At 40.9% G+C, this 13,486-nt stretch overlaps 1 protein-coding gene across 1 annotated transcript in view; it reads right to left on the bottom strand.

Moving 5' to 3' along the window:
- The window catches only part of GMCL1 (germ cell-less 1, spermatogenesis associated), a gene marked incomplete in the record, with an annotated part of 84,069 nt that overhangs the window by 41,363 nt on the left and 29,220 nt on the right, over window positions 1-13,486 (bottom strand). Inside the window, 2 exon segments of the mRNA XM_072402809.1 lie at window positions 3,151-3,263; window positions 6,770-6,867. Coding sequence (XP_072258910.1) covers window positions 3,151-3,263; window positions 6,770-6,867 — 211 coding nt within the window.

Below are 13,486 nucleotides of genomic sequence, written 5' to 3' on the forward strand. Positions count from 1 at the left end.
GGGGTTAAGCAACTGTATGGATATGGCAACATATATAACCATTTGCAATACATCATAGTAAAACACTGCGCATGCACAGTCTGACGATTTTAGACTAATTTATTTTTTTAGGCAAAGATTTTTTTAACTCAAAAAGCTGCTTTTAACATTCTTATATTTAAAACATCTGTAGGGATAAAAGTTAAAATATAGTTAAGTTGTCATGTGCAGCAAAGAATATAAAGAGCTGCAGGGCACAGGAACCTCCATTAGACATAAAATAAGTTCTTTAGAAGAGTCCTTCTTTTCTTCCCTCGTTAATATGTAAATGAAAAAACTAAATCTGCTTTTATTTCACAGCTGTTCAGTGACATCAATATTAAGACTCGGCTATGCAACGCAGGCAGATCATAGTTGGCTGGCAAATGAACAGAAAATAAGGTGGGCTCTATCTGAGGGTTCTATCTGACTTGCTGCAGCTTCCAATGTACATTGTGAAAAGCTCACAGTGTGCAGTGGAATCAGAAAAAGCATTTACAGAAGAGGAGTCGCCACAACTGTGCAAAACCAAAAGAGAAGCTGGGGTTCATCTCAACACTACTTTTAGCTTTGTATGATCAGGCAGATCAGAAAGGGACAGATAATGTGCATTCTGCAAAAGCACATCCCACCTGCCTGATCACTCCAAATGTCTGGCAAAAATCTGAACTGTGCATGTGCAGCATCAGCTATAGTTGCAGGGTAACCTGGCATTCCCAGCTTCCCTTGTGTGTAATGGGATGAATAAACCCCTTATGTGGCAGGTATGTCATCCTGGAACAGCCAAACAATGTCCACAAGAGGAAGAACAGAAGCAAGATGGCCGCACCCATCACTGGAACACAGACAAGTGAGCCGACCCGTTTAAATATGCTTTAAAGACAAATTGTTTTGTAAAGTTTAGATTTTAGTCTTTAAACAGACACAACAAACTTACCTAAACTTGGAACCAATGACCAGGCAAACCATTTTTCTTCCGGTTAGCATGGAACTTTCACTTTCTTCTTTTTGCAATCAAGAGATAAAATGAAGAATGACATTGCCAGACAGAAAATAATTGCACAGGGGGCATAGCTATTGCCAGCATTGAGTTGTGGCTTGAGACCTTTTAATAAAGCTTATGCCACCCCAAAGCTGTGCAGGAAGATAAACACAATGCCAAGCACAATATTAAATGTGCCACTCGGAAAGCTATGATTCATTGTAAGAGAAGTTACAGGAAGATATGAAAGAAATGAACTTTGCTGCCAAAACTTATCAGCATCAACCAATTTAATAATGCAGAACACCATGGATAGGCACCTTCCCTTCAAAGGGTCAGCTTTATCAGCGGCAGTTCTCTAAAAACTTTGAACCCATTTCCTCTTAAGTTGATGAATTTGCTGAAACATAGCAGGCAATAAAGGTCCCAGGAAAAGACTGAAAAGAAAAATGAAGCTTGTCCCCTGAAGTAACCAACCCGATTCATGTGCTGCACAGAAGTCGGAGTCTGATTGCTTTCTATGGACAGCTGCCGCTACACCTCTCACATATTTTAAGCAGGGGAAAATTATTCTTTGAATGGATTTGAGATGAACGATCTGGGACTATTTACATGTTTCAGCTAAATGAATACTGCAACCAAGAAGAATATCCAGGTGGAATAAACATTATTTATTACTTAAAATGGACTGTGGATCTGTATCTAAAATTCTGTTTTATGCATTACTGCTTGTATGCCTTCCTAATGTCTTCATATAAACTTGCCATAATATCCCCTGCATGCAAAATCAGACACTGGCATTCTGAAAGGTATGAACGCGGCTGGGGAATTTGGGAGGAGGTCATTTATAAGGAGGACTATATAAGAGAGTTGATTCCTTTATGCAGTCCAAGCTGGAAGCTTTTCTAATGCCAGAACCCTCAGCTACTATGCTACTGCTTGGCTTCCAGAAACAAGGTTTTAAATGGATATACAGCATGCTCTTCTCTATAAACCAGCTTCATTGACCCTATCATGTATTCAAGTCACCAGTGAGGCAGACGGGGACCATGAAAAAGTTGGATTGAAACAACGAAGTGCTTGGGGCATCTCAGATGTGGAAGTCTGAGAAACTTTATATGATGCATAGAGTTTTTACCAGTGTTCTGTATTACCTCCCCAACAACAGGATTGCTAAGGGACTATGGAGTCACCTATTGCGTGGACAAGGCAGATTAACTATTACGTTAAATTTCTTCAGTGTTCCAGACCAAACCTATGGAGAGACTCCATAGCTGCATTTCTCAACTAGGGTTTCTTGGAATGCTAAGGTTCCTCCGGTGCTTGCTAGGGGTCCTAAGTAATAAGCAATCTTCGGGTTTCAGGCTAGTTTGATCTTTTTGGCTATCTATAAGGGTGACACCTTTGCCAATGGCCAGCAATGTAAAAAAGATTCTTTCCAACGCATTTATCTATATATATTATATGCAAAAACATTCTTTCCATGCCAATTTACTGTGAGCTCTGGAAATAGTGATTATAGAAGGGGTTCCCTAAAGACATGAAAGATATTTTAAGGGTTACCCCATGGTAAAAAGTGTAAGAAACACTGTTCTATGGGGTAAATGTTTGCTGCTCTGTATTTGCCGCTTCCAAAGCGTTACCAGCAGGGGACTCTTCTGTCTCACACGGCTTATTATTGCAGTAAAGCAGTAATCACTATCCACTCTCCATCATATTCTACAGGACTATGCACAAAGCAGTCTACGTTTTACATTTCATCCATACACTGAGGGCCATGAGTATGGAGCTCTGTTGCATGAGAGCGGGTAATGCACTTTTGAAAGATCTGATGATGTCTGTGCTACCCTCAATTGCTGCCACCCACAAGAGACAAGACAGTAAGACACAGGACAGACAATTGCTGAGATGATGAATTACAATTTGAGCTCTCTTGCTCGCTCTTTGATTGGACTGGGCTTGAAATTTGGGGCCACAGGAATCTTCTGTGCACCATGGAAAGTCACACAATTGCACACACAAGAAAATTGCATGACAAACTTTAAAGTGCCAAATGTATCTCACTTAATTGCATAGAGGCTGTGGTCTAGCTGTGCTTGTGCAGATTTTGTGACAAGAGTACAGAAAGCTATGGAAGATATTTGACTTACTTTTTCTTCACAGAGTCTAATCCGTAGACACCGGCTGCTGTGGACTAGCTACACACTGTTTGCACGCTGATTGTTTCTTTCATAGTTTCACCACACTGTTGAATTAATCCATCCTACGACAAACAGAAAAAGCATTAGTGCATAGGATTTTCGATTCTACCGCACAGGTTTATAAGATAGCCACACCAGCAGAGAAAGTTAAATCAACAAAATGCTGAATGTTCTAGGTTGGTACTTGACCGAAATCAGAGCTGCCCGTTAATATGTGGCTAATAAAGACAATTAAAAAAAAAAGAACTAAAACTGTAACACTCTCTTTGCTCCCGACAGGGTGTTCCTTCTTAATGTTGGAAATATGCCAACACCTTTCATAACATTCAGCATGTAGATTTTACCAAAGGCATGTTATGCTTATGTGTCAAAGGCCGAGGTCCATAATTTACATTTTCCCCGGGCTCTAAAATAAATCTTATGGCGGTTGTAGGGGGCTGGTATGGTCTGAAGCGGCAGAATTGTTGTCTGCAGTTTGTTTTTCCTTTAAAAGCTGGCACTTTACCTAAAACATTTTCAGTATAAGCAGACACAATTCAGTCTGCCAGACATTAATTATAGGAGAACCTTGAAGATCCACAACATATGTTCAGCTTTTGTTTTTAAAATTCTTAAGTTTCTAAAGATGTCCTTTGATTTATCAGCTGCTGTGCCATTGCAGACATTTACAGAATAAAGCTAAACAGTAACAAAAAGAAAAATACAAACCCACAAATAAATGCAATTGTGAGCTGAAAAATATGCAAAAAAAAAAATCACTAAAGGAAAACGTTGGATCTGTAGTATGCCTTCCCTGATTCTTCTGTTCCCCAGGTGAAGGATATTTTGAGTAAACACTGCAGCCTTTTTTTACCCTCAGTAAAAACTATTTTTCTGGGCTTCTTTGTGCAACACAGGCTGATCAAGGCTGGTGGAAGGGTGCTGTGCAAAGTTTCTTGCACCCTGGCTTAACAACCCTTTCTCTCTCAAGAACCCCTATCCTTCATCTAGAGTTATGCAAATATCAAATTCCTTAAGGAGTGGATGCCAAGTTGGAGAAGTGGCCATTTCTAGATATTTGGACTCCTCCAGGTAATGTTATGCGGAGCCATCAAATTTGAAATGAAAGATACTCAATGAGTGGAAGTGATAATAGGGTAGAATATTTCCTGATAACATTCTACCACATCATAGTGAAGGCATCACATTATCTATAGCAGCGGACCCCAACCTGTGGTCCGTGGCTCTGGCCGGTGCACACCCCAGCGGGTTCAGGAGAAAGACCCTGCTTGGTGAGGCACAGGGTCCAAAGCCACAGACCATGTCCGTTCAGGGCGGTAAGCGGCTTGTGTGACAGGCTCAGATCTGCGATGAGAAAGTGGGCAGGTTCTGGTATCAGGTCGTCACTTTAGGGGAACTTTTTTCCCCCTGGAGAGACACACAGCTCCCCGCGTATGCTCTGTCCAGAGCTTGTAAATTTAGTGGTACGTGATATCCAAAAGTTTGGGGACCATTGATCTATAGAGAAAAGAGAATGATGCCTTCTCAATTAAGGTGCCTGTAAATCTCATCAATAAAGTTCAGTTTTTCTCCCTTTTGGTCCGATAAATAAATTAATAAAGTGAAAGTCCTGCTTTAAAAATATGCAATTCATGGAGGTGGTTATTGCAGAAAGGGACAGGTGATGTGCTTTCTGCAATAACTGTTCCTACCTGCCTGATCTCCAACTGGCAGTCAGATTTTGTTGAGTTGCACATGTGCAACTCAATGTTGTTTGCCAAGGAAATCGGGCAATCCTGGCGTCCCTTGCGCATGCCCGGAATGAACAAACTTTCATGCGCCAGTGTTATGTCATCCTGGCACAGAATCAAAATGACAGAAGCAAGTCTTTTGAGAAGACAATAAAAAGGAAGATGGAGGTGCAGTGGGATGGAACAGAAGAGTAGACGCAGATTTATTTGCAGTTATTTAAGATTTTTTTTCTCTCTGTCTGAACAAAAAAAAAAAAAAACCTTTTGATCTTGTTAAAAATTCAGAGCCGCTGTGTGTGTGATGCATACTACCTCATGGACAGCAGAACGATTATCCTTTATGTTGTAGAGATGAAAAGTGGGAGCAGTTTTATTAAGTGGAGTGATTTAGCAAATGTAGCGATGATACCAATCAGTCCACGAATACATGATGTGTTAGCACACAACAAATCTTTAAAATTACCTAAAGTCGCAATTTGTGACGAGGAAGGTGTTCTTTGCAGGAAGGAACAGGATGTCCCTTCTGCAACAGCTATTCCCTGCCTGATCAGGGCTGTTAAAGTTCAAATTTACTGGCAATCCCAGCTATTCTAGCAGAATGCAGATTAATGAACTCTTGTGCAACTGCACAGGAGTTACACCATCTGGGCACTGCTAATAAAGATGGTTAATGATCAGAAAGTGCAAGAAAAGATGATGGTGACACCCACCAACAGGGTGAGGACAGGTTAGTATTGATTAATTCAGTTCCACTTTAGGAGTCAGGTTAATTAGCTACATCTTTATATGGAATGCAGAATATAGTCATGCAGCCAGCAAAAACAAGAAAACTTTATAGGAGTTTTTAGAAGTAAAACCGGATCTAAAACAACACCTTACTGTTTAATATTTACCCCAAAATACCATGTGACTACCAGCTGTCTGGCTGCACTACCGGTAATACTATGTACCTCATATAGTCTTAATTTTTAGCATTACCGGTAGTGCAGCCTGATAGCTGGTAGTCAGGCTGCACTACCGGTAATAATGTCAGCATTAGGGAAGTACAATGTGTCCATCGTGTATATATGCACACAGCTAAAGCGTCATACACTTGTTAAATTATTGCCACCCAAGACCAGCACAGCCGTTTGTTCGGCCTGCTTACAGTCATCCCCAGCATTATGGTACCCAAAAACCAAGTTGGAACGACCTCAAGACACTCCTTTAGGGGAGCGCAGAGTAGGGACAGATTGGTGCTGTGTGTTACAGCTCTCGCTCCTTTATCTGTCACTGGAAACAATCATGACAGATCAGTCCCAGCGAAAATCTAAGATCTATATGGGCCTTAAGGCTATTTTAGTATCGTTTGGCATCCGGTCTAGCACAATGGGTAAAAGCCTGTAGATCAGTGGTTTTGGAGAACCCTGGCTATAATTACTATATCCACAGCTCACAGTAGATTAGTGTGGTGGTCTGTGGGAAGAATTCCTCTTACATAGCTGGTCATTGGGAAGAATGTCACCGTTACAGATAGCCAAAAGATCATTGGTGTCACGTAAACTAATATAAACTGATAATTATTCAGCAATGGAACCTTTATCAGATTACTAAATAACAAACTGAGTAATATTGACCCACACACAGGAGTGTCATCCCATGCTTATAGCAGACACATCTAGATGACAAATTTTAGCACATTAGGATGCAGACAGCACGCTTGGATACAAATAGTCATATACAGCGTACGCACGCAGATGATGTACAGTTAGCAGTCTGTGTTGATTAATAAAACCAGGATTATTTCATGACAACACCAGTCTCAGGAGGATGCAAACATCACAAAGACAAACACTTACCAGCTGGAGCATGCAGGCGGCTGCTAAAATGGCTATGACACGGCTGGGTTTGAGTAAGACATCATCTCGGTATAAGGAGCCAAATGCCACCTGCAGAGCTGCAAAACAGAATCAGTATAAAGAATTGGAGGAGCAATCTGAGGACATTTCTTTTAAAAAGAAGGGAAAGAAAAGTCCATCTACATCTTGAAAGGCTCCAATGAGCGTTCTGGTCACAGGGCAATGGTGAAAAGTGAAAGCAACAAAACTATGAGAAATAAATAAAAACATAGATTTTGTTATTAAAGTTAAATCAGCTTTTATTTTACTATTTTTCTCATCACAATGTTAATGAAACATTTCGCTGGGTCGCTGATAAGGGGTGCTGTATACCGCTTTTATGTGATAAATTGATGCATGATTGCAAGAAGTGAGACGTGAGGGGCAGCAAGGCTGGGGTGGAAAGCGCTGGATACCCTCAGGGCAGGAAATGAGAGGCTTTATTATCCCATTGCTGTAGCTTCTATTAAACATTGTAAGATGCTGACAGGGTGCAAATAAATCAAAGTAAGCCATTTCAGTCCAGTAGAAGATTTTGTACAACTGTGAAATATAGATAGGCAGGCTGTCATGTTTAACAAGGTGGACAAAACCTGCACTGGCCAAACCAACAGCTTTTTTCCCTAGCATGGTGTAGATTTTTATAAATGTTTCCATTGAAACCAGCAGATCTTTTATATGAAACTTCAGGCAAACTTCCAGCAACAACAAACATTTTTTTCTGTTTTGGAATGATGGCTACCTGGGTCACAACGTTTTGCTGTGCAGATAGATGGCAGCAGAATGTCTCCATCCTCCTGGTTCAGGAATGCAGTTTTCTGTGTCACCTTTCCACCTTCAATGTCAAAACTAGACCATGAAATCAAAATCATTACCGCTCTCCAGTGAGCTGACCCAGAAGGCAGCAAACATGACAAGTAAGGAGTCTGAAGGTGGCATAGTAACCTGCATGCCTGAACAAGGAAGGTTTACTGCTTGATTGGGAACAAATACAAGACAGCAGGGAAAGCAACCTGTAAACCGGAATAAATATTATACATCTCCATAGCCATAGGCACGGTTTCCCAACATCCTACCAGACTTCTAGGGTTCCCCTACAGAATGCAAGTCTAGCATGCAAGAGGTGTAGCAGGCTGTGACTGTTGTGTTAATCCTACCACTTTCACCTCCACCCCTACCTGTCCCCAGAGACCACCAAACTCCTTTATCATCTCTCATGTGGACTACTGTAACCTCCTCCTCTCTGGTATTCCACTAACCCGACTCTCCTCTACAATCTATTATGAATGCTGCACTCAGACTTATCCATCCTTCCCACCTACCTACCTACCCCAAACACATCCTTCCCACAACTCCTCTTCTGCTGCATCTCTTTGTAGTTCTCTTCATTTGCTTCCATTTCACCTTGGAATCAAACTCATCTCCTGTATTTTGCCTTCATATCCCTCCACAGTTCTTGTCCCACTTACCTTTCTGACCTGATAGAAAAATACTCCCCTAGCCGATCTCTTCGCTCCTCCAATGATCTACTAATGACTTTGGGGTCATAACCTCATTACACACGCGGCTCCAAGACTTTTCTAGAGCTGCCCTGACTCTCTGGAATGGTCTTCCTCGTCCTAGTAGGCTTGCTCCTACTTTCTGCTCATTTAAAAGAGCTCATAAAACTCATCTTTTTAAACTCACCTACCCGTCGTCTTGTGATTTCTAAACCCTCACAACTTGCCCACCATTCCAATTCTCCCCTCCTATTGTAATAGTAACCACCACTTCGATTGTAAGCTCTTCTGGGCAGGATCCTCTCCTCCTCCTGCATCATTGCTTGTATCTGTGTATCATTTCCAAACCCTATGTAATGTTCACCACTGCGTAATATGTTGGTGCTATATAAATACTGGGTAGTAATAATAATAATATCTCACAATAAATAGGAGTTCATATAAAGTACATGTGGGAAAGGGAACTACATCTTATGCTTAGTCTACACAAGCTGTCTCCTCAGTGTTTAACCTGAGTCTTTTAAAGCCCATGTTTGAAATCCCCATGCATTCTAATTGGCTAATCTACACCGGGACGTTTCCTTCAAGCACCTTTAAGAGCTATATCTTAAACGTTGCTTTCAACGTTTAAAAAATTAAAACGCAGGGTAAATGCGGAAAATGCATAAAAACGCGGGAAAATCCTTGAAAATGCTCACATGAACTCAATGGAGGCTTTTACAAGCATTTTTAAGCTTTTTATGAAAGCTTCTATTGAAAACAATGGGGCTTTTATAAGCATTTTTAGCAGGACTTTGGAACATGGAAGCCCCCTTTAATAAGGAGACTCTCAGATCGCCACCACGCCACCCTGGGGAATGAGTACAGGGGTACATAAAACCCCCTACTCATTCCCTGAAAGGGTTAAAATATGTGTAAAAAATTGGACAGGGTTTTAATGGTAGAGTATTTTATAAAATGTGTGTGTTTGTGTAACTAAACTTTTTTTTTTTTCAGGTTATCCCAATGACAGGATGATTCCCACAGCTGCTTCATTCATAACATGAGCACGGCCATGGGACTCCTCCTGACAATGAGGGATCGCAGGGCACTAGGGATTAAATGAGGACAAGGCTCGCCATTCACCTCTATCTAGTGCCCTGTGATTGGCTGAGGTTTTACGTTTCTCAGCCATTCAGCACTAGACTTGATTCATTCATCTGCAGTGCTCTGTGATTGGCTGAGAAATAGGAAACCCTGATGACAGGTCAAGCATCATCAGGATATCCCTTTCCTCAGCCAATCAGGTACTGAGCAAACAGCGGATCTCTGCTATACTGACAGCTCCGCTCCTGATTGCTTCCGCAGGCCTAGAGGAGCTGTAGTATGTGCTACAGATACACAACACGTGTCACAGCTCCTCTAGGGCTGCAGGAGAATTCAGGGGAGCGGGGCTGTCACCATAGTAAAGCTCCGCTGACTGCTCTGTTCCCTGATTGGCTAAGGAAAGGGAAATCCTGATGATGCTTGAGCTGTTATCAGGGTTTCCTATTTCTCAGCCAATCACAGAGCACTAGAGATGAATGGGGACAAGTCTCTCCCTATTCAAGTCTAGTGCTGAATGGCTGAGAAACAGAAAACCTCAGCCAATCACAAAGCACTAGGGGTGAATGGAGAGCCTTGTCCTCATTTAACCCCTAGTGTCCTGCGATCCCTCACTGTCAGGAGGAGTCCCATGGCCGTGCTCATGTTATGAATGAAACAGCTGTGGGAATCATCCTGTCATTGGGATAACCTGTAAAAAAAAAAAAAAAAAAAAGTTTAGTTACACAAACACATTTAATAAAATGCTTTACCATTAAAGCCTTGTCCAATTTTTTTACACATATTTTAACACTTTCAAGGAAAGAGTAAGGGGTTTTATGTAACCCTGTACTCATTCCCTGAAAGAGTTAAAAGTAAACCTTTTGTAAAATCGCGGCAATTCGCGTCATAGGTATTTATAAAAGTTTTTTAGTGTTTTCAAGTCAAGCTTTAAAACGCTTGTAAAAGTACATAAAAACTTATATAAACGTGGTAGGAATGTTTATATGTGTTTTTAAAACCGACCATGTAGACCCAGCCATAGAGATAACATGGTTTGCTGTAAGAATTACAGAAGGGAAAAGGACCTCTAAAAAGCACCACTCTAGTGCCATCTACTGACCAAATTCAGTACTGCATAACAATACATTCCATTTTGACCTCTTGGCTTGCTTTATTACCTGGTGAATAACTTGGGTTTTGGGATGTAACATTTTGGGATGACAAATTTAGTGTTCACAGCTTTTGCTGCCATGGGAATCCAGTACCCCCTAATTCTGTCACCTTTAACCACCCCCACCTCATACTGTCTAATGCCCAGCCCCCTAGGAAGTCCCATTTTTTTTTGTATTATGCCCCAACTGTCCAGTGACCCTGTACTGGGACCCATTTTCAGTAACCACCCAAAGACAGTAGGGTGGCTATTGAAAACAGCAAGGTGGTGCTCCCAGCTAAAACAGGCAAGAGAGAACACCGCACAATGTATGTAACATCATTCAAACTTGTCTACCTGTCTTCTGTCTCCTAAACCCTCCATTCTTCCCAGCACTTAGTATACCCCCTTCCTATTGTGTTACTTCCCCCACCTCCTAGATTGTAAGCTCCTCTGGGCAGGGTCCTCCTCCTCCTGTGTCACTCTCTGTAACTGTCTGTCATTTGCAAGCCCTGTTTAATGTGGAGCACTGCATAATAGGTTGGTGCTATATAAATCCTGTTCATCAATATTAATAATATTAAAAACAGACCACCCCACAAGTCGGAATACTTTTGTACAACTCTAATAAGAAGTTTTCCAAATATAACACACATGGTACACTACTACAATGTTTGTTGCAGATGTGGTGACTGAATTAGTTTTATTTTTTAAGAACAAACTAAAACAATTACAGAAGACACCTGTTAGCTGTATTCTTGTAACTTTCTGTGAACTGAAATAAAATTGCACATTTTCTTTCTTCTAAGCCGATTTCTGTAAATCACAAATTTCTCTGCTCACAACTTAGAGAAGGTGAAGGAAGAAGATGTTTGTATTCAGTCAAATGACGATTGTGGCTCCTCCGCAGATACAAATCAGTGCATGAAAGTACGCAAGGACACAGCGTTATATGAAAGATACAGAAAAGAGACTAGAGAGAACACCTAAGGAGTGGTAAGCTGCAATCCTTAACATTTTAGTTCTCAGGTTTACATCTCCTATACCTTTCACACCTCCACTCCCTGACATCATTGCACCCTCCAGCTTTACATTTTTGTAGGGTTCTCATGCTGTTAAGTTACCTGACATGATGCAAATCTTTTATAATAATTTCAAATAAATGTAAAAAAAAAAAAAAAAAAACCACACACCTTTGGACTGAACTTTGACATTCGGAACCCTCTTGTATATCTGGGCACCTATCCACACAGTCTTTTAAAAGCCAGTAATCTCCCGGGACCCTTTCAATTGGGCGCACCACCCAGCACTTTTCAGTAACCGACCGGCATACAGGAGATGCCAACCGCCTACAGTTTCTTCCCGCCCATTTTAAAACAAATTCAGGGAAGAACACAAAGATTTTGAATTTTCTGTTAACAGTTTGAGGTTAGACAAATTCAAGTCATTCAAGGACAAGTCCTGATCCTCCTCATGCAATAACATGGCCTCCTCTGTAACACAGAGATGATGGGATATGTAGTCTGGGATTGGAAGGGGGTATACATGTATTGACATATTTAATATTGCCTTAAATGGGCTTTGTTGCCAACCCTTGGTACAAAGATATATGAGAAAAATATAAGAGAAATTATCATTAATACAATATCTGGTTTGCCAAAAAAGCCTTCTGTCTTCTTCTCATATATGTAGTCTGGGACCTTTTGTCTTCCCTACTTACGTGTCACAAGGTGACACATGATGGATCCTTCCACCAGTTGAATTTAGAGAGGAGAGGAAATAGGCTGCAGTGCAGTATGCAAGCATATTGAGCTCATGAAAGATTCTGCCTATAAGGTGTATCCAGATAAACCATCTGCTATAAAAATTTTCGTAAGTTTAGCTGGCCATCTGGAAACTGAAAATGGTAAACAAAGCATTTTGATGCAATTATAGATTCCCCATCTTGTCTCCATTTTAGTTCCCTGCTCCAAACCGGGTTTGCTTTGAGTGAGCAACCAAAAAAAGAAGATACAGACAAACATCTTTTTTTGTGTTTTGTCTGAAATCTTTTAATGGACATATGGAAGTCTAGCCTGTGAAAAACACGAGCGTTACACTTGGGACATTTCCTGACAAAGCATCAATCAGGTGTTCATTGTGACTAACCCGATGTATCTCTTCTTATCAACACAATCAGATGGCAATTCCCTTTATCTAAATCATCCAGCAGAATTCATTACTACAAACAAAACCCTGGCCATGGTGACAATGCCAGGCATTCATCTGACTGAAACGATTGGACTGAAGATACGTTCTGTGAAAGAATGTGCCGTGTTGTACAAAGACACATTGTACAGGTTGTAAAAAGATGGGATGTGTAAAGAGCGGCTTTACCTTTATTAAAAAATAAAAAACAAAAAGATTGACTTGTAAAAAGTATTGAATACTCATTGGCTTTAATATAGAACACAGAGCCAGAATAATGAAACATAAAAGCTTTGGGCACCCCCATTTGCGTTCTTTCAGGCACCCTAATATTTGTTTTACTAACTTTCTTTCATCACCAATTACAAACGATTTTTCTAGAACTCCCCCGACTCTCTGGAATGGTCTTCCTCGTCCTATTTGGCTTGCTCCTTCTTTCTGCTCATTTAAAAGAGCCCTTAAATTGCAAGCTCTTTGGGGCAGGGTCCTCTCATCCTTCCGTCTCACTGTCTGTATATGTCTGTCATTTGCAACCCTTATTTAATGTACAGCGCTGCATAATAAGTTGGCGCTATATAAGTCCCTTTAATATTATTTATAATAACAATAAAAATCTCCCTCTGGAATGTACATTGCGAGCTGCACTCCCAACCACATCACCAGAGGCTGCTATGGCAGACACCAGAGACGATATTACATCCTCCTCCCTTCTTTACGAATTCAGTGTTTTTTTCAGCCAGGAAGCTGTATTCGGACGATTAAGAAGTGATGAGGGGC

Source organism: Pyxicephalus adspersus, chromosome 2, assembly GCF_032062135.1.
Source record: "Pyxicephalus adspersus chromosome 2, UCB_Pads_2.0, whole genome shotgun sequence".
NCBI classification, from domain to species: Eukaryota; Metazoa; Chordata; class Amphibia; order Anura; family Pyxicephalidae; genus Pyxicephalus; species Pyxicephalus adspersus.